Genomic DNA, 26,509 nt, shown 5'->3' on the forward strand with positions numbered 1-26,509 from the left:
GCCATTGGCTCCTGCTGCTGTCAATAAAATCCTGTGAGGAGGGATCGGGGGGTGGGTCCGAGCTGTGCGTGTCTATGGACACACAGAACCCGTCTCAGAAATGAGCCCAAGTGTCTGCTCCCATAGAAAGCACCTGCTATGTGGACAGACAAGGAGGAGCCAAGAGAGTCGGGAGGAAGACACCAGAAGAGGAGGACCAGTGCCACTGTGCAATACCATTGCACAGAGCAGGTGAGTATGACATGTTAGTATTTTAATAAACAATAAAACTTGGGGATTACCATATTGGATATTCTAATCCATATGCTAATGTCTCCTCAAGGCAATACTAGCACCTGGGGAGTTTGCTTAGTGTAGAATCATACTTGCTTGAAAAAAACAGAGCTCGCCCCTTTATAGAATTTTTGGTCTGTAGAATTTTCAACTGCCACCTTCTGCGGGTGGGTATCTATAGAGCACCCAGTGTTGTCACCCAGTGTTTTGATCCTTGATTTTCAGCTCTCTACATTATTGCCAAACAAATGGCATTTGCTGAGGTCTACACAGCTCTACATACATCTGTTTACATTCAAATGGTACAGGAAATTTAACAAACACAAAACACGATTGATGCTGGATATAAAAAAGAAAAACAGGTTAGAATACAACATTCACAATGCTAACAAAATCAAATGCACATTTTTCTCTTTTTCTGCGATAGAGATAGATGCATATGTTAATAAATGTGTATATTTGCCATACATATTCTACACATGCATGCAGGATGCATATACAGTTTTCATAATATATATATATATATATAAAAAATGTAGCCGCTGGGGGGTGGAGAAGAAAGGAGAAAACATAAAGGTACTGGCTCAGCAAGCAGTCTCCTGCTCAATCTGCACACATTCTAAATATAACTCCGCAGAGCAGCAGCGGCAGTAGGAGAAATAGGCAAAACACAGTCAGGGTAAGGAGCTTATCAATCAGAGATAATCCCCAACGACATGCAGAGGTGAATGCCATCCATGAAAATATGCACCTTGTTTAGCTCCAGCACTGCAAACATATCCCAGTCCATTGATTGGGCCTGTACTAATTAGCTGCCACCTCGCTGACATGTTTCATATTGTCTCACATTTCTGACAATGCTGCTTGTCATTTCCACATTCAGAAGCATATCCCCCACGCACAGTAATGGGTGATTTCATGAACCAAGAAGGAAGGTAGCACTTTCAGTGCCATATTTAGCAAGCTGTTATGTGCTACACGGTGAGATGCTGTTCTGTCTTCCCACTCAAATGGGATGCGGGCTGACTATTTATACATCATCAACTACATAACCTTCCCATTCAATTTTCTTTTTCTTAAGATCTGCTATGGCTGGTTAGTAATGGAAGTCCATTTAACATATGTGAATTAACGTGCTTCAATTAAATGTATTATTGTGAATGGGCGCTAACACACACACTGGTGAGATTGTGTATAGATTTACAATAGGCTGGCCTCTCTGGCCTCGTTCACAAGAGTGTACTTAAAGAGTTCCAGCATGTAAAAAAAAAAAAAAAAAAAAAAAAAAAAAAAAGAAGGAAAAGTCAGCAGCTACAAATACTGTAGCTGCTGTCTTTTAATATAAAGACACTTCCCTTTCAAGGTATCCCGCAACGTCGGCACCCCAAGCCAATCCGTCCACCGTCTCCGGGTGCAGGCGCAGGCATCTTCACTAAGGGAAACAGAAAGTGAAGCCTTGCAGCTTCACAGCCTGTTTCCTACTCCACATGCACAAGTTGCGCTGCGCTTTCTGAATGGTCCCTGTGTGTCTCCCAGAAGGCAGCAGAGGGAGGAGCAAATTTTGCAGATAGCCGCACAATGATTGCGGTGATCTTTCCCAGAAGTGGGAGTGGGTACCTGGTTTTGACAGGTATCCCCTCCCCTCCCCCAAAAGGTGCCAAATGTGGCAGCGGAGGAGGGGAGGAAGCAAACAAGCGGAGCTTCCCCTTTTGAGTGGAGTTCCGCTTTAAGTGTACACCCACACAAGGCCATGTTTGCCCGCACAGGATTCACAGATGTTCCATGTATCCCAGTGCAGGCAGTACCATTTATGTCAATTGGGATGCAGCAGCTACATGGACACAGTCTCTTCTCCCAATTTATCATCTGTGTGGGTGTGAGAACCCACCCACCTGGATGTCAACTTGGGAGAAGCGGCTTTGTCTGCGCAGCCACTGTTTCCCAATTGAAATGAATGGGACTGCCTGCACAGGGATGCACGGAACATCTGTGAATCCCTATGCAGACAAACTCAGACAAGTGTATGCTTAAGTATCCCCATTTAAACAAGAACTTTCACTAGGGTTGCCAACTCATCCCTTTAAATCCAAACACATATGAATTACACAGATTCTGAGGTTAATTTATTGCAGATAAGGCACCAAGTGAGATTAATTACCACCTTAATCAGCCGCAGAACCTGTGTAATTAATATGTGTTTAGTTTTAAAGGGATGAGGTGGCAAACCTAGCCTTTCATATGACTATTAAAGGATAAGTTCACCTTTTGGAACATATTACATGTTCCACCCATATTTGGGGTGGAACATGTAACATGTTCCAGCAGCTGCAGTCCCTCCCCAGTGATAGCAAGCGGGCATCTTCACTGGGTGCCCACTGTCACTGTTTGAAAATAAAGTGGACGTGGGGGCTCCGCCCGGCCACGTCATTCATTCACAGTCCTCTGTGAATGGGAAACTACAAGTCCCCACAGCCTTTGCTTTGAGCGCTGTTGAGCGCTCTGGTAGTTCATTGTCTCTTCCTGTCTGTGTGTATCTGTTTGCCCGTACGAGGTACGAGCAGACAGATACACTGAGAAGTCTGCAGGAGTCCTGAATGGCACCGGCGATCTGCTGAGCATGTGTGCAATGCTTTCCAAGCTCCAAGTAAAAAAAATTATAAATGCACATTTTTTACCTGCAAAAAAGATCTGCATTTATTTATTTTTTTAAAGGTTAACTTATCCTTTAAAAAAAAAAAAAACACACACACATTAAAAAGTCTATAGCTCTTTCTAAAGAAAAGTAGGATAGTTCGATAAAACTGTTTGTTGGAGTTGATTAGGGAACACAGAAATCAGTTATTCGGAGTCAACTGAGACAGTCAGGTATAACCCCTTTCCACTGCCAGCATGTTTAGGTTTTGTAAGGTAGATCACAAACACAGGAATGGGACCTAATAACTGGGTTTGCGAAGGCATTTGAGACACACTATGGCTAGGCTCACACTGCTGTAATCCCACTTTGTTTCAATTTTCAGTGCAATTATTTAGTACAGCCTGGATGCAACTGGTCTTCATTTTCTATGGGGGCAAAATCGCACCAGAATTGCAATAAAGTAATACAAAAACCTTTTCCAAAAAATACTGAGTTGTACTGACGTGAATGAACACCATTAAAAACAATGTGATTTCCATTGTCATGTGATTCTGTGCAACTCAAGTCACAGCTCAAAGAGTAAAAAAGCTGTTATGAAAGCCTAAGACCCCTTTCACATGGGCGCCTCCATTATACGGCTGAGGCAGATGGATGACAGGTCCGTCTTCGCTCACTGTGCAGAGCGGAGACGGACACAGTCCTGCTCTCCTCTATGGGGAGAGCGGGTGAAAACGGACCGCCTTTCCGTTTTCATGCGAACATATCCAATCTGATCCCCCAGACAGATGGTAAATAGGACCACCATTAGATTTTGCAGACAGGATCGGATGTCAGCGAATATGTCACCACTGACATCCACCACTCCATGAGGAGACTGGAGGGTCTGATCGGGTCCATCTGAAAAACTGACAGGCGGACCTGATCGGACAGCCCGTGTGAAAGGGGCCTAAGGGGCAGATGAATTCTGGGTAATGCAAACAGATATGTATAAACGTAACGTCTGATGATGAAACAAACACAGACCATATTATGGCTAAATGAAACCACCCCTGCACTCAGGTCAGAACCAAGGTTTGAACCAAGTTTATATTCAAACTGTTGGCTGTGAAAGGGAGAGACACAAAGCTGCATACTCATTCAACCAGATTTAAGATTACTGGCATCATCTCAAAAGATTTTTGGTTACTGCACTTTGAACATGCTCACCGCTCTTGCACTGTTTTATTGGGTATAAAATAATTTTTATGAATACAATGGTGGGAATGGACAGAGTGGCATCATCATAAAGCCTGCACTACTCTTCTAAACTGAGGAAACACAGCAATCCTGGCATAGAGAGCAGAAGTGCTGGAGCTGCTTGCTCAAATGAAAGTGAGATAAAGCAGCAAGGCTGTAAACCCAGTATATGCCAGGGGCGAGACAGCAGGGAATACAGGCAAGGAAAGAGACTTTCCTTGACCATATGCAGACTCTGCCCGTGTAGTGTGTTCTATCCATAGAGGGCACACGGGCGCCGCCTCCCCCATGCGTTCTATGGATTCTAATGGGGGGGAGGTTGAAGCACCTGATTAGAGCCAGAGGCTCTAATAGGCTTCAAAAAAGGGTGGCCTAGGAGTGCAGAGCATTGCGCTCTGAGGACACCCAGTTGGGTGACCATAGCAAATTCATTTTTGTTACTATCACACTAAAGTTCCTCCCTTGCCAATCAGAAGGCAGGTCTGTAAGACCTGTTTCCCGATTGGCCAAAGCGTCAGGCAATCCTATTGGATGCCTAGCGCTTTGGCGGAAGAGGAGACATGGCGGAGGAAGCTGGAAGCTGGAGGAGCAGACGCTGGAGTTGCCGTGGCCGACTTCCGCATTCCAGGAGAGCAGACCACGGCCCCACCACACGAGCCGGTAAGTGACAGACCACCCACGGGCGGGTGCCGTTTCAGTGCCGTGCCGCGCCGTCGGGGGGGGGGGGGGGGTTGTGTTGTTAGTTTGCCGCCCCCAAAAGAGAACCCACCAGCTGTCACTGGTGTTCACTGCACAGGTGGAGGGAAGCATGAGAGCTGTCTGCCATCAAACTGTTCACATCCCCTAAAGTCAGGTCTCATTTGATGGAGATCTGCAGCAGTTTTCTATACTTAAAACTACAACATCAGTTTGTCTTTCACTCCAAAGTAGTAACTGGTGTGGGTAAAGCAGATAAAAGGTCTATTCTAAGTCTGCTCTGTTAATGTGGTGCATGCCACTTGCACCAGTTTCCAGTGCCATTAGAATGGCTGAGGAAGCTTTGCTAATTTCTCGGTTTATGAATATATTTTGTAGTTTTACTTCTATTTACCAATCATGTAAATAAAATGGCAGCTGACATTCCATATCATTACCCATATAATTTCTAAATAGTGTTTACAGAAACCGGCAACCCACACAAGATATCTTTAAATTAATATATATATATATATTATATATATATATACACACATATACACTCTATGTATGCATATATTTTGGTATGCACCCCCTGTGCTACCTGAATGTCTACATCAGGTACTGAAGAGGTTAAAGTACGAGACATACACATGCTGGGTAAATCCCTTCAGATTTCAACTATGAAGATCATAAAAGAGCCCCATCTGTTCCTTTAGCTACATGATGCATATACAACATGCCTCTCATAGTCACACCTGCATTTACACTGCACCATAAACATTTCATGAACAAATAAAGGGTAAGGCAGACTAGCCCAATATGACACAAAGATGTAACAGATGTTTTCAGATTTCTACGCGTTTCCTGTGTAAACTAGAACAGCAGCATATTGTTTGTGTAAACCTGCAGTGAACTGCACACACCACAAAGGAAATACACACACTGCACAAGTACCCCACCATGTACCGCTTCTTCCTCCAGACTCACCTGTCTATGGTGAGAGCTGTTCCCCAATCACTTTACTCAGCAAAGAATTTGAGACACTCTTTGCATAATTAACCAGAGGATTTGGTCATTCGTCACGTGACTTTTATTATTAATACATCATGTAAATTTGTCTGAGTAATACCCATCTCTTTTCCAAAAACTTGGCTGAATTCTCAGCCAAAGCAAGCCTGCCATCCATTTTAAATGTCCTGTCTAAGTGTAGGCACCACAAGTGTCTTCTTTTACTTGTAGTAAGCAGGCAACTCTCCTATGTGCTCCTATGCTCAATTAGAGATAAATAACAGAGTTGTGCAAGCTTCCACAACTCTTCTAAACATACAAAATGGAACATAGCTTCTCTTAATTAACAAAAGCGGTGAAAACCCCTTTGTTAATTAGGAGCAATCAGTTTCCTGTTTTGTGGCTGTGAGAGATACACAGCACAGAGAACGCAGTCTGAGCTGCATGCTCCAATCTCTCTACCATCCCTGCCACCCCTGCTTGGATCATAACAGGAGGAGGAGAGCTTCTAACCTTGCAGGCTCTGCTTGTGTAGTGTAATCACTGCACGAGCAAAGAGGGATGTGAGCTGTCTACTCATACAAAAAGTCACACCTGGTGGGAATCTGCAGCAGTTTTCTATATGGAAAACTGCTATATTCCCTTTGTTAATTATGGGCAGATCTGCACTAGTTTCTATTTCACTCTGAAATTGAAACTGGCGGAGGTGGCACAGACTTGAAACAGGTCTATCTGCTCAGTTAGAGCAAAAAAATGCATTGGGACGCATGGAGAGTGTATAACATGGATTCCATAGGCCCTAGTTCACATCAGTACAGTGTGTTCCAGTGCAGTTAACAAAAGCAGAACATGTTTCATTTTATCTGTATGGAATGCACCTGGAACGCATAAAAAACGCTCCAGAATGCACATGTCCTCAATTGAAATGAAAAAAAAAAAAAAAAAGAAGAGGAGGAAAAAATATACCAGAATGCATCAAAAACGCAGCAGAAGACATCAAAAATGCCTATACAGAAACACATTTGGAACACAGAAATGTGGTGTGAGTCGGAAAAGCGCGTATGCAAAAATACATTTGGAACACAGAAATTGTGGTGTGAACTGGCCCTCAAAAGAAGCTTAAAGTGTTTGTAACCCTAAAAAATAAAAAAAAATGGATCCTGTTCTCTTATAGCAGGTTAAACAGCACAGTGCTTGTGCTGTCTAACCTGCCCCTCTGGAAGCTGTAAAATACCTGGCTGATCCTGCCAGTTTCTGCCCTCTCACATGTAAACTGACCACGGTATATCATGGCTGCTGAGCCCTGACACCGTGGTCAGTTTACGTGCCTCCGCCATCTGCAGCTCTCCTCTATCCATCTCTGTCCTCTCCCCCCTCCTCCTTGTCAGCTCTTGTGTTTGTGTGAGCTGTCTCCGCAAACCCCCCGCCGCTATTAGTAGTGCATAAAATTTTAACAAATATCACTGCCTGCCCCTCTCACCTTTTTTTAGAGATCTTCAGGCTGGTCATGTGACCCGCGGCCACTCTGCTACTCCGATCCCCGGGCTACAGCAGGAGGGGCTGAGCAGCCAGCACAGCGGTCACATGACCTCCCAGCTGACGTCAGAGGGAGAGCTCAGCCCTCTCACTGTAGCCTGGGGATCAGAAAAGCAAAGCGGCCGGAAAGTCACGTGACCGGCTTAAAGATCTTAAAAAAAAAAAAAAGGGTATTTAGAGGCATCTATTTCAGTAAACACTTGCACTGAGCATTAACACTGGATAAAGGAGAGGGGCTGACAGTGAATTATTTTGCAAACACTTTAATTAATTTCCCGGTTTGTTACTAGGCTTTCCAAATTTGGGGTCTACCCACCTAACTTACTACATCCTGTCAAATAAGAATGGCCTTAAAGCAGAACTCTAGGAAAAATTTCTTTTTCATACTTACATTGGTCCAGCTCCATTACATATAACCAGAGGGCCCCCGAAGATCCTAAATATGTATATAGTAGTTCATATAGCAACATACAGTGCTGCACCCCTCTGCACACTGACAATCACTCGCTCAGCACATTCATAGAATGCCTTTCTTCAATGAATACAAACCTTTCTCTGATGAGACTGAAGTCATCATGTCATCTGCCCCACCTCTCTACCTTGTCTAATCAGTCAATACCTTGTATTAAATGAACAAAATACAAGCCTAATGATGGTCTTGAACAACAAACCGACTGTGGTCAGCATACAGAGGGGAAGCTGCTTAAGCAGCACCTGGAAGATTCCCACTATCACTGTATGGTGCGCAGACTACTTCAGTGATTTACAGCATTCCCAGCAGCACTCTGAATATTGTATATGGATACTTACATCAAGTCAAGCTGAACTAGTGTAAGAACGGAAAAAGGATTATTCCTGGAGCTCCACTTTGGAGGGCCAGTCCAGTCCAATTTTTTCTACACCAAAAACACATAGAAAGTAGGTTATGGCATAGTTCACACTAGTGCAGTCAGTTCCAGGGCATTCCAATTCCAGAAAGAAAAAAGTAGAACATGCTGAATTTTTCCTGCACTGGACTGTACTGGAACGCGGTGAAAAGCATCAAATGTGCACCAGAACGCAGCAAAAACGCACCAGACCCCAGTACAGTGAAAAATACCCAGGGAAAAAGAAGACAAAAAAAAACATGTGCTGTGCATCTGGAAATGCATCAAAAACTGACTGGAACGCATCAAAACCGCTTTAAAAAAGCGCATGGAGAAACGCATCCGGACGGATCAGGAGTGCATTTTTGTGGTATGAACCAGCCCTAAGGGCACTCTTACTGAACAGAATAAAGTAAGGTGTGTGGCACCATGCTGGCTATTTCATTAAATGTTAGAGGCAAAACAGAACAAAAAAAAAAAAGTCAAAATTATTTTATATCAGTTTGACTAGTCATCATTTTAAAATTACGAATGTTACTTTGCAATTTTTCCTATTTATGATACCATAAAATGTTATTTATCTTCTGAGAGAAAGAAGAAGTAGGAGTTAATTAGGTGTAATTACAGTTTCTAGGCGTAATAGTAAAAAATAACTGAATTAAAAAATATTTTCTTTCACTTTCACTTTCCAGGATTGCTGCTGCTAAAGTTGCAGAGCAGATGTAAATTTGCCCTGTTAATTGCATGTAACAGCTGCATCTAATTACAATGTAACAACAGAGATCCATCATCGCTATCAATAATCGCTGTAGTACAATATTACTGTGATCACTAAAGAATTGACTGTCTGTAGAACAGCAGGGCTGGCTGGGTTGGTACTTAAGGCTCCGTTCACATATGTGAATTGGATGAGTTTTGAAGCGCATCCAATTCGCATGACATGTGAATCAAGCCGGCTTTCTATGGAGCCGGGTCTTATATATTTGCCGTGCAGCGGCAGTGCGAATTCGCTGTGGCTTTCAAAAGAGTCCTGTGCGTTTTTTGAGCACTGCGGTGCGATTCAGATGCAAATTCTTGGCTCATTGCCTTCTATGAGAATCTGAATTGCACATCGGATCAGTTTTGTACACAAATTTGATCCAAAAAGAAAGCGTGGCCCCCTACATCTATATCAGACCCTTAGGTACGAGCGGAGCTTTTTTTTTTTTTCTTTTTCTTTTTTTTTTTCAGCGGTGGCGGCGGACATCGTAAATGATGGATCTACACCGGGGGACATTGTTTTTTATTTTTAATAAAGGAATTTTTGTGTTTTTATTTCTTTTTGATCTCAGATCTCGCAATAAAGAGGACCTGTGCTTATTTCTATTACAAGGGATGTTTACATTCCTTGTAATAAGAATAAAAGTGATCAATTTAAAAAAAAAAAAAAAAAAAAAAAAAGAACAGTGTAAAAATAAAAAGTAAAATAAATAAGAAAAAATAAAAAACATTTTTTAAAGTGCCCCGTCTCTCAGAGCTTGTATGCAGAAACAAACACATACGTAAGTCATGCCCACGTAAACAGTGTTTAAACCATACATGTGAGGTATCGCCACTACTGTTAGAGTGAGAGCAATAATTCTAGCACTAGGCCTCCTCAAACTCTAAACAGGTAACCTGTAACAATGTTTAAAGCGTCACCTATGGAGATTTTTAAGTACCGTAGCTTGTCGCCATTCCACGAGCGTGCGGAATTTTGAAGCATGACATGTTAGGTATCTTTTTACTGAGTGTAACATCATCTTTCACATTATATATAAAATTGGGCTAACTTTACAGTTTTTTTTTTTTTTCATTAATGAAAGTGTATTTCTTCCCAAAAAATTGCGTTTGAAAGACCACTGCGCAAATACAGTGTGACATAAAATATTGCAACAACCGCCATTTTATTCTCTAGGGTCTCTGCTAAAAAAATATATAGGATGTTTGGTGGTTCTAAGTAATTTTCTAGCAAAGAATACTCATTTAAACTTGTAAACAACAAGCGTCAGAAAAAGGCCTGGTCCAGCCCAACTCCAGCTTATTAGGCAGTTACAGAAACTTTTTTTTCTTTTGGTATATAGGATTTACCTAAATAAATAGAAGCTGGTCATTGTAGGCACCCCTATCATTTTTAAATGATTTGCCTTGCAGTAAAAAGAGGTGGTTGAGCTATGTTTTTTACCATAGTGGGTAGAAGTGTTTCCAAAGAATCTTCTATAAAATGGGGGTTCATGGGAGCTGGGGATTTTAATGTGCCCAGATATTAATAGTTACTCAAAAAGTAGTCCATGAATCTGGATCCAGACTCATACACCTCCTGGGATTTATCCCTATGCGGAACTTGTGTATTGTATATTAAAGTGCTAAAATATAATGTGCTTTTCAGAGGATTTCTACCTCTTGTTTTTAAGGCTTTGTACAAATAAAATGTATTGATTTTATAGGGACTACTTTTTGAGTAACTAATAATATCTGGGCACATTAAAATCCCCATCTCCCATGAACCCCCTTTTTATAGGAGATTCTTGAGAAACACTTCTTCTTCCCACTATGTTTCCATAGGGGATTGTGCCAGAATTGTATGAACAGGCTACCCCACCTCATACACGCCCATGTTTTTTACCACCCCCCAACAACTATTCCTTATGCTGCAAAGGTAGCAGATACCTGCTCACCGCCTGCCAAACACCCTCTGAACAGCGATCTGCCACAGAGGTTGAAGCTCATGTAAATGAGCCCTAATTGTCACTTTTGTTGGACAGCTTGGTCTGGAAAATGAAAAATAACAGGCTTACTGACAGGATCAACAGGTAATAAAACTATGTTACAAGAGGGATTTAGAAATACAAAGACTGATGTGTTAGGCCCCATTCACACCTTTGTGTTCTGGGAACACACATAGAAATGTGTTTTGTCTCTTCTGCTCACAAGTTTTAACAATGTGCCTTAGGAAACCACTTTAGGGTAGATCTATAAGCCATACTGATTTTTATTCAGAATATATATATATATATATATATATATATATATATATATATATATATATATATATATATATATATATATATATATATATATATATATATAAACATACACACATACACACAACATGTACGCCATGCTTATTCCACGTCAGTGTCATTGGTTTCTGTGACAATGGATAGACTGCAATCTTTTGGTCCTATCACCAGGCCGCCTCTAACGCGTTAGGACAACAGGCACACTTTGTTCATAACCTGACGGCTGGCACTATACATATTTCTAGAGTGTACCACATTCTGGATTAAATGACAATGTTTGTGTTATCAGCAGAACAAATCCTTATCTCTCCAAGGCCTCCTGAACATATTCCTGTTTTAGAAGAACATATCCTCCATTAAACTGGCTGTTGATTGAGTGCTCCTATCTCTGAAGAATTCTGTGAAGCTCTACTGTTAAATACAGTATGCCTTAATGGAGCAAGTTCATTTGTAAATAATGAAGAGGAATATGATTCAATTAAGCGCTGACCTATTTTTTTCACAACATACTACAGAAGCATCTTACTCCCATGTTGCAGGATGCCTTTCAGGCAGACGACTGCCCACTAATGAGCCCTAAGCTACAGCAGTACTTTCTGGCTGCATGGCTGCAGTGGGCTTGTAATATATACATACTGACTGTATACAAAGTCATAGGATCTCCTATTTAGAGCAAGGGGTCATCTCCATAACCATTATCCATATTAACAGAATGGCAGCATTAAGTACATCATATAATGCATCCCCCACCTCTTTAGTAACATGCACACCCATTTTAAACTGGCTGTGGGAAGTTTGTCTCTGCTGAAAACAACTGGGAATCAGATGGCAATTTCCAGCACATTGGATCCTGGATCACAACACCCGACTTATCAGAATCGTATTGCAGTAGGTCGCACCCAATTACAGGAAATAGTTCCTGAAGTTTACCTAAATCATTTGTATTTCATTAAAGAGGTTATAAACCTCAGACATAAAAAAAAATATACTATATTGTCAAAAGTATTGGGACACCTGCCTTTACAAGCACATGGACTTTAATGGCATCTTAGTCTGTAGGGTTCAATATTTAGTTGGCCCACCCTTTGCAGCTATAACAGCTTCAACTCTTCTGGAAAGGCTGTCCACAAGGTTTAGGAGTGTGTCTATGGGAATGTTTGACCATTCTTCCAGAAGTGCATTTGTGAGGTCAGGCACTAATGTGGACAAGAAGGCCTGGCTTGTCTCCACTCTGATTCACCCCAAAGGTGTACTATCAGGTTGAGGTCAGTACTCTGTGCAGGCCAGTCAAGTTCCTCCACCCCAAACCCACTTATCCATGTCTTTATGGACCTTGCTTTGTGCACTGGTGCGCAGTCATGTTGGAACACGAAGGGGATCATCCCCTAACTGTTCCCACAAAGTTGGGAGCATGAAATTGTCCAAAATGTCTTGATATGCTGACACCTTAAGGCTGCTTTCACACTGGGGCGGATGCCGGTAAAACACTGCTAGTTTTAGCGGCGCTTTACCGTCATTTTAATGGCGCTATTCGGCCGCTAGTGGGAAGCTTTTAACCCCCACTAGCGGTTGAATAAAGGGTTAAATGCGCCCATGTAGAGCCGCTGCCGAAGCGCTTTGCAGGCAGCGGTGCCCATTGATTTCAATGTACAGGAGTGGTGGAGGAGTGGTGTATACACCGTTCCTCCACCACCCCAAAGAAGCTGCATGCAGGACTTTTTTTTAACGTCCTGCCAGCACAGCGCCCCAGTGTAGAAGCACTCTGGCTTTCAGACTGGGACTGCAAGGGAGGTATTTTTAGGCACTTTACAGATGCTATTTTTAGCCCAAAAGCGCCTGAAAAACACCCCAGTGTCAAAAGGGTCTAAGAGTTCCCTTCACTGGAACTAAAGGGCCAAGCCCAACCCCTGAAAAGCAACACCACACCATAATCTCCCATCCACCAAATGATTTGGACCAGTGCACAATGCAAGGTCCATAAAGACATGGATGAGTGAGTTTGGGGTGGAGGAACTCGACTGACCTAAACCCGATAGAACACCTTTGGGATGAATTAGAGCGGAGAATGTGAGCCAGGCCTTCTCGTCCACATCTGTGCCTGACCTCACAAATGCACTTCTGGAAGAATGGTCAAACATTCCCATAGATACACTCCTAAACCTTGTGGACAGCCTTCCCATAAGAGTTGAAGCTGTTATAGCTGCAAAGGGTGGGCCAACTCAATATTGAACCCTCGATGCCATGACCGGGATGCCATTAAAGTTCATGTGCGTGTAAAGGCAGGCGTCTCAATACTTTAACAATATAGTGTATGAACAAAGCATATCCCTCTATAGTGTGAGCTTGCCTCAGTTAACAGCACCAAGTGTCATTTCTCTTTGCTGCTTCATTCCTCTGCTATCTGCATGAGTCACTTCTCACAAGTTTTCCTGACATAAAGAGAAAATTGGTAACAGGGGAGGGATCTCCAGCTGATTGACAGCCTCAGTTCTGTTCCTGCGTGCTGTGTGAACGGAGAAGCATCCCTTCCCTCCAATCAGCTCTCAGAGCTCTCCTCACTGAGCTCTGCAGAGTGTAACTTTAGCTCTCCACCCCCTATTTCAGACATACTTTATTAATTCTGGACTTCGAATGGATGCAGAGAAGAGAAGACTGCAGAAAAACCAGGTACAACTTATTTAGAATTTGTTTCATCTCTGTGTATCACCTGAGGTCAGTCACTTCACTGGTTATACGTAAGGGTTTACAGCTACTTTAATCTAATCTTGGGCAGAGACAGCTAATTTGCCATTGCAGTTATCCATTTCATTTGCCCTTGTTATTAAAACAAAGAAAAATTATTTTTTTCAGTCCAAGCCATTAAAGCAGCCATCCTCAGCCAGGGTTTCAGTGGAACCCTAGGGTCCCTCCAGAGGTTGCTTGAGCTGTGGCTTACTGACTCTCCATTTGATGATGCCGGTAGAGTTTCAGGGCCGACACTACTTGGTAAAACAGCAGCATTGACAGCAGTGATCTTTTTAGCAGCATGTAAGGATAGCATTCTGACCAACATTGTAAGAGGCATTTTCCCATTGACCCCTATGTATTAGATTTAGTTAGGGTTTCCTGAGACCTGAATATTATTGTAAGGGATCCTTTAGAGCAGGGGTCTCCAAACTTTTTCAGCAAAGGGCTAGTTTACTGTCCTTCAGACTTTAGGGGGGGATTGTGGCAGGTGGAAGTAGAAAACATCCTGACATCAGTGCATTTTTTTTTTTCCCTGGAGCCTGGAAAGCATTGCGCCCGTGATCTGTGGATCAGGATTACAATGTTAGGTTTCTGCAGACAAGCCCTGCAGCTTCCAGCCCGTACCTCCGTATGGGCTGCCAGTTTGAAGGGTGCAGGGCTTACGAATGAATTACGAGGGCGCTCCCAAGTAGAATGCATAAAAGCAAACCGATCACTCCCTGGATGCGCTTCCATGCCAAGTGTGGTCAGGTTGAAATAGGAAAGCACGGTGACTGGCAGGATCCCCAGGTATTTCACATAAAGGGAGGAATCCAAAGAGAACAGGATACATTTTAACGGAAGTACATGGTACAACATACACATTAGGAATATAAAACATTTGGGTGACAGACCCTTTAATTATAATAATAATAATAATAATAATAAGGCAATCCAATAATAAGGCACATTTTGAAGAATACCTCTTGCTGATAGCTTTTTGGTGTTGATAATTTTGGCTGCATACTCTTGTCCCGTGGTAATCTTCATGCATCTCCTCACCACAGAGAACGCACCCCTGAAAAACAAAAACAAGTCTGTTGAAATCGTTTCATCAGTAAAAGATTGTCTGATCTGATAATGGAGAAATGTTGCCCATAGTGGACGACTGCATTTCACGGTTTTCTAGAAGGCATTTAGGATTAATGACGTGTGGAGGAAATGTGTTTCTCAGAAGTCATCCGACACCACCTCCTGTCTCATTAATATGTCAGCACAGTGGTGTAGTGGTTAGCACTTTCACCTAACAGTAAAAAGGGTTGCTGGTTCGAATCCATGACATCATTTGCCTGGAGTTTGCATGTCCTCCCTGTGTGGGTTTCCTCCGGGTACTCTGGTTTCCTCCTAAAGACATGCTGGTAGGTTAAGTTAATCAGATCCTGTCTAAATTTGCCCAAGTATATGTAGAAATGTGTTTTAGGGACCTTAGGTAGTAAGCTCCTTGAGCAGGTGTCTTCAAACTACAACCCTCCAGTAGTTCAGGAACTGCAATTCCCATCATGCCTAGTCATGTCTGTGAATATCAGAGTTTTACAATGCCTTATGGGACGTGTAGTTCTGCAACAGCTGGAGGGCTGTAGTTTGAGGATCCCTGTTCTTGAGGGTAGGGACTGATGTGAATGTACAATGTATATGTAAAAGCGCTGTGTAAATTGACGGCGCTATACAAGTACCTGTAATAAATAAATAAAATGTCCCACAAGTATTCATACCCCATACATCTAACAAAGTACACATCGGTGTGTAAAGTGGTGTCACCCTCTTTACATGTCCTGACAGCTTTTAACTGATGAAGGCTCTGAGAGTTGGCATACATTACCAAGCTTTTTGACATGATCATTGCTTTTTTTATTGCTTTATTACCATTGTCCAGTCATTTCTCAACACGCGCACCTAAAACGTGATCAGGGTCGATTCACGTGGGTCTTTGTTTAGCTCAAAATGCTGTTTGTTGACTTTCTTGAATGGTGATACATGGTAATGTAAACCAATCTCCGATTACTCAACACACATTCTACCTCTCCTACAAAATGCCTTCTGTTCACTTACCTGACTGCATTACAACCATCTCATCTTTCACATTCTTACGCCCACTTTAGCTATTAAACAGACACTTAATGAATAGTTGTCATGTAAAATAGGAAAACCTACAAAAAACAGAGAAGCCTGCCTGACTTTTAGTATAAGTGTCTCGCATAGCATTATTAATATTAAATAAAGAAATAAAATTAAAAAAAAACTATCAAGAGTTGCTCCTTCTTTTATTTTAAACCTTACTCCTTTATTGTTGCATGTGTCAAAGAAAATAAAAGCAGGCAGACTAAATATACTAGCAGGGATATGCAATTAGCGGACCTCCAGCTGTTGCAGAACTACAAGTCCCATGATGCATAGCAAGACTCTGACAGCCACAAGCATTACACCAGAGGCATGATGGGACTTATAGTTTTACAACAGCTGGAGGTCCGCTAATTGCATATCCCTGTACTAGAGTAAGCTTCTTCTTACACATGATACTTGGGACGCTAAAGATTCTTTCACACAAGGCCATACCACTCGGATTCAGAGCAGCCTGCTATGGGGACACCCGAGCCAAGCTGCTACTCTGTGTGTCCATTCAGACACAGAGCTGCAGCTCATCCCCACCCCCTCTCTCTCCTCATTGGCTCACTGACTTTGACTGACAGCAGCGGGAGTCAATGGTGCCCGCTGCTGTGTCTCAGCCAATCAGGAGGGAGCCCTGCCCAGGCTTTCATGCAACATCGCTGGATTGAGAGGGGGCTCAGGTAAGTATTAGGGGGGTTGACAGGGGCTGCTGCAGACAGAAAGTTTTTTATCTTAATGTACAGAATGCATTAAGATAAAAAGAAAAACTTTTGCCTTTGGAACCACTTTAAGGCAGAAGCCCTAGAGAATAAATTGGTGGGTTTTGCAATTTTTTTATGTCACATTTGTTTTTCGCAGAGGTTTTTCAAACACGACTTTTTTGAAAAAAAAATACACTTTTTGTAATCTTAATGGAAAAAAACACAATACTCAACCCAATTTTTAGTAAATTATAAAATATGATGTTATGCCGAGTAAATAGATACCAAACATGTCATGCTTTAAAATTGCGCACGCCCGGGCAATGGCGACAAACAGCGTCAATTTTACTATCCATAGGCAATGCATTTAAAAGCATTTGCAGGTTACCACTTTAGATTTACACAGGAGGTATGGTGCTAGAATTACTGCCCATGATCTGACGATTGCAGTGATACCTCACCTGTGGGACGATCGCCGTTTGTTTGCCCTGCGCGTGAGCACGGGGGAGTGAGGGCACTTTTAAAAAGAAATTTGAAAATTATTTATTTATTTTTACACTGTTACTTTACATTTTTTTATCACTTTTTTGCTGTCACAAAGAGTGTAAACATTCCTTGTGACAGCAATAGGCATGTGACATGTACTCTTTTTGGCGAGGTCTGGGGTCTATAAGACCCCAGATCCCTCCTCTGCCCTTAAAAGCATTTGATTATGTCAAGATCAGTGTGATCAAATGCTTTGAATTTTTAAAAATGGGGCCCTTTACGGGAAACGGGAAGTTATGTAAGGTCATCGCTTTTGGGTTACTATACCATAGAGCTGAACAAAGCCGATCTGGTCCCTGTTTGGCTCTATGATCAACCCATGGAAGCAGGGGCTGGTTGATCGGGTGGGACGGGACAGCCTAATGAAGCCACAGAAGCCGGCGTGGGGGCGGGGGGGGGGGGTGTTGGCGTTCCCTCCCACGGCTTGTAAAACCAATCCAGTTAGTTAGCTGCTAGGACTGCTATTACAAAACAGCCGACCATCATCTTTAAAAAACAGTACCAGGATGATGCAGGCATCATCCTGGTATAACCACTTGAAGTCCAATGAGATACAGTTACCTCACTGGTCAGCAAGTGGTTAAAAGGGAAGTTCTGCTGATCCTCCTGCCTCATTTTTTTGTATTTCTAGCAGGTACCCATTCCCACTTTGCCTAGGTGATCCCAGCGGAAGTTCTCCCTCCTCCCTCCCTGCAACTTCCCGGGAGGCTGTGGGACAATTCACAGCACAGCTCCCCACAGTAAACATGGCGGCACTGGGAACCTGAAGATCAGTAAAGAACCAGCCCGGGTGAGGACAGCGCTGGATCCCTGGACTAGTAGGTGTCTCTTCATTAAAACATTTTTTTGTTTTTTTTTTTAAACTGACTGAAGATCCTCTTTAAAGTTGGTCATGCACAGTTAGATGTGCGTTCACCGAAAAATCATTGAGGAGATCATTGTTACTTGCCATCATTGAGTCAACTCATTTTGTTCAAAAGCCCTTAAAATTTTGTCCAGACCTGAAAACGCCACACTCATAGTAAGAATGTTGTTCATTCAAGAAACATTTTCTACTCTGCTCCTTTAATTTTTCTCACCACAGTCAAGAACAAAATGTCAATATGACCCCGCTAACCATAAAAAATAAATAAATAAATAAATAAAAAATAGACGATTTTCATTTTTAGATGGTTCCCCCAAACAAAATTCTACTGGTGTATGGCAAGCTTTAGGCCCCTTTCACACTTGTGCGACTTCAAAGACGCAAAATTTTACCGCGATTTCGCGTCCACGATTTTGCTGCGTTTTTACCGCGATTTGGGAGCAGTACTACTTTTTACGACTTTGCCACAACTTTGGCATTAACCATTCTCAGCTTGTGCTTACAAAGTTGTACTGAAATCGTGTCTATATTATTCAGGTACGATTTGCATGCTACTTGAGGGTTTAACATTGAGGTCTATGGACATCAACTCGCATGGAAGTTGGACCAAAGTAGTGCAGGGACTACTTTGAAGCCGGCATGACTTAAAGTCGTGCCAATATGAATGGTAGTCATTGAAAATCATGGAGAATGACTTGTCATACAATTTTGCAGTACAAAATCGTGGGACAAGTCGTATAAGTGTGGAAGGGGCCTTTGTGTGGTCAACTGGAGAGATGAATCAGGTGTCTTCCTATGACATGCATTGATGTACATTACTTTTTGCTTTATTAAAGTTTCTTTCCATTTATTTATTTTTAAAGGAAAAAAGAGTTTTATACTTACCTGCTCTGTGGACATTGCACTTGAGCGACCCCTTACCTACTCTTCTCTATGGGGTCTCATGTGCAGGTGTGCTTCCGAGTCAGGCTGTATTCATCCAAGACACACACAGCGTGCCTTGGCCCCGACCTTAGTTCCCTCCTCACAGGATATGATTGACAGCAGAGAAGAGGGAAAGCTAGTGAAAGGTTTTCTACCTTAAAACAGAAGTGCAGGATATGAAAAAACAAACCTACATACTCACCTAGGTGGATGCAGCATTGGTCCGATGCTTTTAGGACAGAGAACTGAACGATTGAAGACCGCTCTTTGCTCAGTCCTTGGTCTTCACTGAATAAAGGGCTGGTGACCATCAGTCACAAGTTCTCTGTTCTGCCCCTCCAGTGCTCACTGGGGCCCAGGGCTTTTTTTTTTTCTATTTAAATTTAAAAGCGACATTTCACTTGGTTCTATTGCCAGCAGCGCAGAGCAATGGTTTGCACTGCACCATGCTGCACTGAAAAAAAGTACTATATACATTCCTTTTTTCAGCATAGATCACAGGGGTTCATTTACTAAAACTGGAGAGCGCAAAATCTGGTGCAGCTCTGCATAGAAACCAATCATCTTCCAGTTTCTTTTTTGTCAAAGCTTAATTGAACAAGCTGAAGTTAGAAGCTGATTGGCTACCATGCACAGCTACACCAGATTTTGCCCTCTCCAGTTTTAGTAAATCAATCCCACTGTGACATAGCAGTGTGAACTGGCCTCATAGGGAACAAGACTTTATTGCCTTGTCTTGTGCTGAGACTGCAGACTTGCCCAGCACGATCCCAGCACACCAAGTGGTGTGAATGACCTTGTAAAGAAGAATTCCAGGTACAGATATTCTAGAAATAGTTACATTTGTCCAGCTTGGACCAATGTAACCATATACTGTATATATCATACCTGGGCAATACCTCTGATAACTGGAAATCACTGAAGCAGACACCCCTATCTCAGTGATATCCACTTGCTTCTGGTTCCCATGCTAAGGGGCTGGCCTGCTGCATTGTGAACACAGGAGGCCATCCACTTAGCATGGGCATCATTTTAGAGAATGTTTTGCACTTTCTGAATAAATGCAAGGCATTCATTAAAAAAAAAATGCAAAGCGGGGGCGCATGCGCGCGAGCGCCGGAGATGGCCGCTTGACTCCACAGCTCCGCGCCGACGGAAACTATTACCCGGCCAGCGATAGCACAGAGAGAGCGGGGACACAGCTCTCACCCCTCCCCGGGTTCCAGAACATCTAGGGCACTGATCGGTAATGTACCGACCCGCAAAGAACAAGCCCAAGAGCAGGCAATCACACAAACTCTCCTCAGGGCCTGGCAGGGGGAAAGTTAAGATGGCGTCTGAGCTTCCAGAGTCAGATGATGCCACACAGCTTTCTGCTGAGGACCCGGCGTCCCCGGTGGACAGCATGCATCAGTTCCCTACAGACTTGAGGAGTCCTGTTTCCACAGACCCGGACACTCTGCTGGACAAGTTCCGCAGTATTGTGAGGGACGAAATCACAGTAGCATCCCGCAAGCTCTCCTCGGACCTGGTGAGGGGCCTTAAAGAGATAGGCCACCGCACCAACCAGCTAGAACAATGCATGGACCTGGCTACCACGGTCCTTGAGGGTCATGAGGAGTAGGTTGATAAATTGAATACCGAGATTGAGACCCTGAAAGTTAAATTGGAGGATGCCAAAAATAGGGCCCGCAGGGACAAATTACGCTTACGCGGCATCCCGGAGCTCATCACCCACCTGCATGGCACTGCCACTGCCTTTTTTCAAGAATTGGCCCCCGAGATCCCAGTGGAGAGGCTCGAATTTGATCGCATTCACAGGTCCCTGGCACCCAAACCCTCAGAAGGCCCTCCGAGGGATGTTATCATCAAATTCCATTACTACCGTACTAAAGAGAAGCTTCTGCAAGCGGCAAGAAATCAATCTGACCTCTCTTTTCAAGGTAACTCTCTTCAGTTGTTTGCAGACCTGTCTCCGGTCACCATAGCCAGACGGCGAGGCCTGAAACCCTATCTTCAGGTCCTTCAATCCTACGAGATCAAATATAGATGGGGATTCTCCTTCAAGCTCTCCTTCTCCCACTTGGGTCGCCAATTTCACGCTACTTCCCCAGCTGACCTGAAAATACACTTCCAGGATCTGCAGTTGGACCTCCCTGCCTCCCAACCGGTAACGTCGTCATCGTCCTCTTCTTCCAGACCGGGTCCATCCAGACCTCCGCGACAATCCTCACAACGCTCTCAGCCAGGATCCCAGGCCTTGAGGGATCTACAGGCCCAACGCTTTCTTAAGTCTGCGAATGGTTGAAGGTACTTGGAATTTACTTTTATGATTCCTGAGTTTTTTCTTTCCTACCAGCCCACATGCCACAACCAAGGATTGTAGTTATCCCGACAGTTTATTTCCCTATGCACATGGGAACTATTGGAACTGCCCCCCCCCCCATTGATTTGTTTGCACTTTGATTTGTCCTTAGTCCTTTGCCCTGGAGTTATCATTTAACACCCAAAATTGGCCTCCCCATTTGTGAGATGGCGGCGAGGGTGTACATAGATACCCTTTTGTTTAATCCAGAGACACGGGCACAGACTGACTTGTCTGTCATTTCCCCACACAATGGATATACCGAAGATTGAAAGAGTGACTTTTATTTTTTTCAATAATTTTTCCTGAGCTTGTTTTCTTTCTTTTTTCTTTTTATATACATTTTTTTTTTAACGAAGAGTGCGCGGGGGGGGGGTTATGTATACCTTACTAAGGCAATGTTATTGGTTTACCAATCTGGCCTCAGCTTCTGCGCGGCGGACTCTCGGCCCTGTTTGAGGATTCGGGGAGGATGCTGGCGCAGTAAGGTCGGGCTGGTCTCCATGCTTACCTGAGGGTGATGGTGGGTTAGCAGCCGTCTCCGAGAGCCTGGGGATTTTATACAATCTTACCTTCAAATGTTTTGTTTTATATGTTTGATTTTTGTTGCTTATGCTGGTTCTAGTTAAATGGTCCATTTGAATCTTCTTAGATTCTGTGCATAACTTTAATTAATAGTTTACATTCTTATGACATAGGCCGGTGGTTCCGTCGGACCACTGCTCCCCCTTATGTGCTGGCACTTGGCTGAGACGGTTGTCTTGGCCAGGCTCCCACCCACCTGTGGGTCGCACAACCCACAAAATGTAGCAAATATCCTCAAGGGGTTTGCTCTTTTTCGAGCTCTCCTCAATACACTTATTTTTTTGTCTTGCTTCTCTTCTTCTCCCCTCTTCTTGGTCTTTTTCTTGTCTTTTTTTTCTCTCCCCTCTTTCTCAATCCACGGGGTGTTTGGCTGGAACAATGTACAGGAATCCCCCCCCCCCCCCCCCCCCGTTTAAATGACAATAAACTGGTTGTCCTTGAATGTCCAGGGCATGAATTCCCCTCAGAAAAGGGTCAAGATCTTCAAGTACCTTAAGCAACAAAAAATAGATATTGCTTGTCTGCAGGAAACTCATTTGGCATCCTCCTCCCCCAAATATTTTGCGTCAGATTATCCCCATGTTTTTCTGTCTAACGCCCCTACCAAGCAGAGGGGTGTCATGATTGCCCTACACAAGTCGGTCACATTTACTTGCAGTAAACAGATAGCAGACCCAAATGGCAGGTACCTAATTCTCCAAGGAACCATCCAAGATACAGAGGTTTACGATTATGACTTATTATGCCCCGAATAAAAATCCAGGACCTTTTCTGACCCATGTCTGCGCCTTGTTGAGTTCTCACCAACGAGGCACAGTGCTTTTGGCGGGAGACTCCAATGTGGTATTGAACCCTTCCTTAGACAATTACCCCTCAGATCACAAAACCCCTGCCCCCGCAGCTAAAAGATTTCAACATTCACTGCAGCAATATGACTTAGTAGATGTTTGGAGGGAACTCCATCCCAGGGGCAGAGATTACACACATTATTCCCACCCCCATCATTCCCATTCCAGGATTGATCACATGTTCGTTCTCCGCAAACACCTTCCTTTAATACACTCCAGCTCCATATTGTTGGTTCCGTGGTCAGATCATGATCCTATTCTTACGGTGTGCAAATCTTTACTCTGTAAACCACAATTTTCCTCTTGGGTGATGAATGACTCCCTTTTGTCATACAATGAGATCCTTAAAGATATCCACAAGGCCTCAGTAGAATATTTTAAATTGAATTTAGGCTCCGTTTCGTCTCCCGTTACATTATGGGAAGCATATAAGGCAGTCCTAAGAGGTCACATTATTCGCCTGGCCTCTAAACGTAAAAAAGAAAGGGAAAGGGTACGCCATGACCTGGAGGATAAATTGGAAACAATAGTGAAAATGTTCAAACAATCCCCCTCCCCAGCTAATCGCAAACTCTTAGATAAGGCCCATACAGAGCTTGATTTATGCTTGACGGATGAAGCGGAACGTACGTTAAGATGGACCCGACAAAAATGGTATGCCAAATCCAATAAACCAAATGCAATGTTAGCAAATAAATTGCATACATTCGTTCCTAAATTTGCTCCCATTACATTACGTACCCGTCACAATACTCTTACCGGTAATCCACAACGAGTACTGGAGGAGTTCCGGTATCGTCTTATTAAATTATACTCTGCACCTAACCTTTCTCCCGCCCATGACCCAGAACCTTTTTTGACCAACTTATCTCTACCTTCCTTGTCTGAAGCTCATAAATCCTTGATGGACCGGGACATACAAGTCTCGGAAGTCCTCCAGTGTATTAAAGAACTGAAGGTGGGTAAAAGACCGGGCCCCGATGGCTTTACGGCACTATTATATCGGAAAACAGCATATGTTATTGCTCCCCACCTATCAAATATGTATAATTCAGTCAAGGAAGGCCGCCCATTTACGCCTAACTTGCTTACCGCCAATGTTGTCATGATCCCTAAACCTGACAGAGATCACTCATCTTGGGCTAATTTCCGGCCAATTTCACTAATCAATATCGACATGGAAATTTTAACCAAAATCTTAGCTAATCCCCTCAATTCTTTTTTACCACGTTTAATAAAAAAGGATCAAGTGGGCTTTGTCCCAAGGAGACAGGCCAGTGATGCCATTCACCGCCTCCTTCAAATCCAACACATCGTCCACAATAGATCCCTAGAAACAATGTTTTTATCATTAGATATCAACAAAGCTTTTGACACTTTATCGTGGCCCTACTTGATACAGGTACTTAAACGTTACGGATTCGGGGCCTCTTTTACGAGGTGGGTTTCCGCTATATACGATTCTCCTCAAGCTAAAGTGAAATACTGTGGGTTTGAGTCAAGCATTTTTCCTATTACAAGGGGTACCCGTCAAGGTTGCCCACTCTCCCCACTTTTATTTATTTTGGCACTGGTACCCCTAGCGGAGGCCATACGATCTCATCCGGACATAGCAGGAGTCGAGGTGGCAGGCACCTCGCATAAGTTATCACTATTTGCGGATGACATCCTACTGACCATCACTAAACCCAGAATTTCCCTCCCGAACCTGCTTTCACTCTTAGATACCTTTGCCACCTTCTCGGGCCTAGCAGTCAATCCCACCAAATCCAGAGCAATGTCACTCAACCTCTCCGCCTCAGAACTGGCAGCCCTACAATCCACATTCCCTTTTCAGTGGTTGGAAGCATTACCCTACCTTGGGATTCGGCTTACTTCAAATTACTCAGCTTTATACCAGGCCAACTATCCTTTACTATTCTGCAAATTATCGGCCCTGCTATCCTCCTGGGCCACCCTTCCATTGTCGCGGTTCGGGAGGATTGCAACCATTCGCATGACGTATCTCCCAAAGTTGCATTACTATTTCCGGGTTTTACTGGTTCAGGTCCCTTCCCATATTCTTCGTATACATCAATGAAAAATTATGCAATTCATTTGGGGCTCAATAAAACCTAGAATTAAGAGACAAGTGTTGTATACACATAGAATTAATGGTGGCCTCTCGGTGCCCAATCTTCAAGCTTACTATACGGCAGCGCCCATTGCCCCATTATCCCACCTCCACGAGAAACAGCAGATGCCATTATTGGCCACCATTGATATGGTGGACTCAGATCCAATACCATTGTCTTCCCTTCCTTGGCTTCCTCAAGCCCATCGCCCTACCACTATAGACCCATGTTTAGCTCACTCTCTGCATGCATGGGACTCAGTCAAATACTCTGCGGGCTTAATTTCTCCCCATCTTCCCTTGCTGCGTCTCCTTCAATGCCCATTATTCCCACCTGGATACGATAATCCGTTACAATTTTCGTGGTGGACTGAAACTGGCTTCACTGATGTCCATTCTATGTTCACCCCTACCAAAATCATACCTTTCGCAGCTTTACGTTCTTCCCATGACATTCCCCTTAAGGAACACTACAGTTACATACAAATTCAACACTTCCTTCAATCCCTAATAAGATATCAACCAATCCCCTATACATTAACTCCGTTTGAAAGCATTTGCAGATCGCGGCCCCAGTCCCCGGGTTTGATTTCTTTAATATATACGGCTATAATAGGCTCCAAGAGACCACCCCTGAGACCCTATCACCTTCAATGGGAGGCGGAGTTGGGGAGGAGATTGGACCCGGAGGACTGGCAGATCATGACCATCTCACTCTGCAAATGCTCCAAAAATGTACTCTATTTGGAAAATGCCTATAAAGTACTTTATAGATGGTATTACACTCCAGCCAGATTGGCGAGTTTTATTCCAACATATTCCCCGCTGTGCTTTCGTTGGTGTTCTCATGAAGGTACAATGGCACACATTTGGTGGCAGTGCCCCAGGGTCTGTAGGCTATGGGTCAGTTTATGCATTGCTTCGTAACCTCTTCAATACTAATATAAAGAGGGATCCTTTTGAAGCTCTATTGGGGAAACCGATAGCTGAGCTATTAGGGCCAGAACGCCATTTGGCATCCCATATCTTTACTGCAACTAAATTAACCATAGCAAGGGCCTGGAAGACTCCGGGTCTCAGTTTCGAGGCTGTCAAAAACGGGTAAATGATATTATGGCATCCGATTCACATGATAAATTCCTCTGAGTTTGGCAGCCGTGGGTAGTGTACTCCCATCCATCTCGGTTTGATTCCACCTACTCTCTAACATAGCTCCATCCCCCCCACCCCGTGGATTTCCCCCCTTTTCTTTCTTTCTCTTTTTCCAACTACTTACATTTTTCTTTATGACCTATCTTTCTATTTTAATATTTCTCTGGTTATCCCTCTATTTATTCTCTTCCTTTTTTCCTTTTCCCTTATTCAGTTTCTATAGCCTACAAGATATGTTCTGTGGGCCATCGACACACACTGTGAG

At 43.4% G+C, this 26,509-nt stretch overlaps 1 protein-coding gene across 10 annotated transcripts in view; it reads right to left on the reverse strand.

Annotated features, from left to right (window-relative positions):
- The window catches only part of CAMK2D (calcium/calmodulin dependent protein kinase II delta), a 381,486-nt gene that overhangs the window by 338,404 nt on the left and 16,573 nt on the right, over positions 1–26,509 (reverse strand). For all 10 annotated transcript variants that reach the window (XM_073603037.1, XM_073603064.1, XM_073603019.1 and 7 more), the window contains exon 2: positions 14,963–15,057. In XM_073603037.1, coding sequence (XP_073459138.1) covers positions 14,963–15,057 — 95 coding nt within the window. The remainder of the gene's footprint in view (positions 1–14,962; positions 15,058–26,509) is intronic.

The sequence above is a fragment of the Aquarana catesbeiana genome, linkage group LG01 (assembly GCF_042186555.1).
Source record: "Aquarana catesbeiana isolate 2022-GZ linkage group LG01, ASM4218655v1, whole genome shotgun sequence".
NCBI classification, from domain to species: Eukaryota; Metazoa; Chordata; class Amphibia; order Anura; family Ranidae; genus Aquarana; species Aquarana catesbeiana.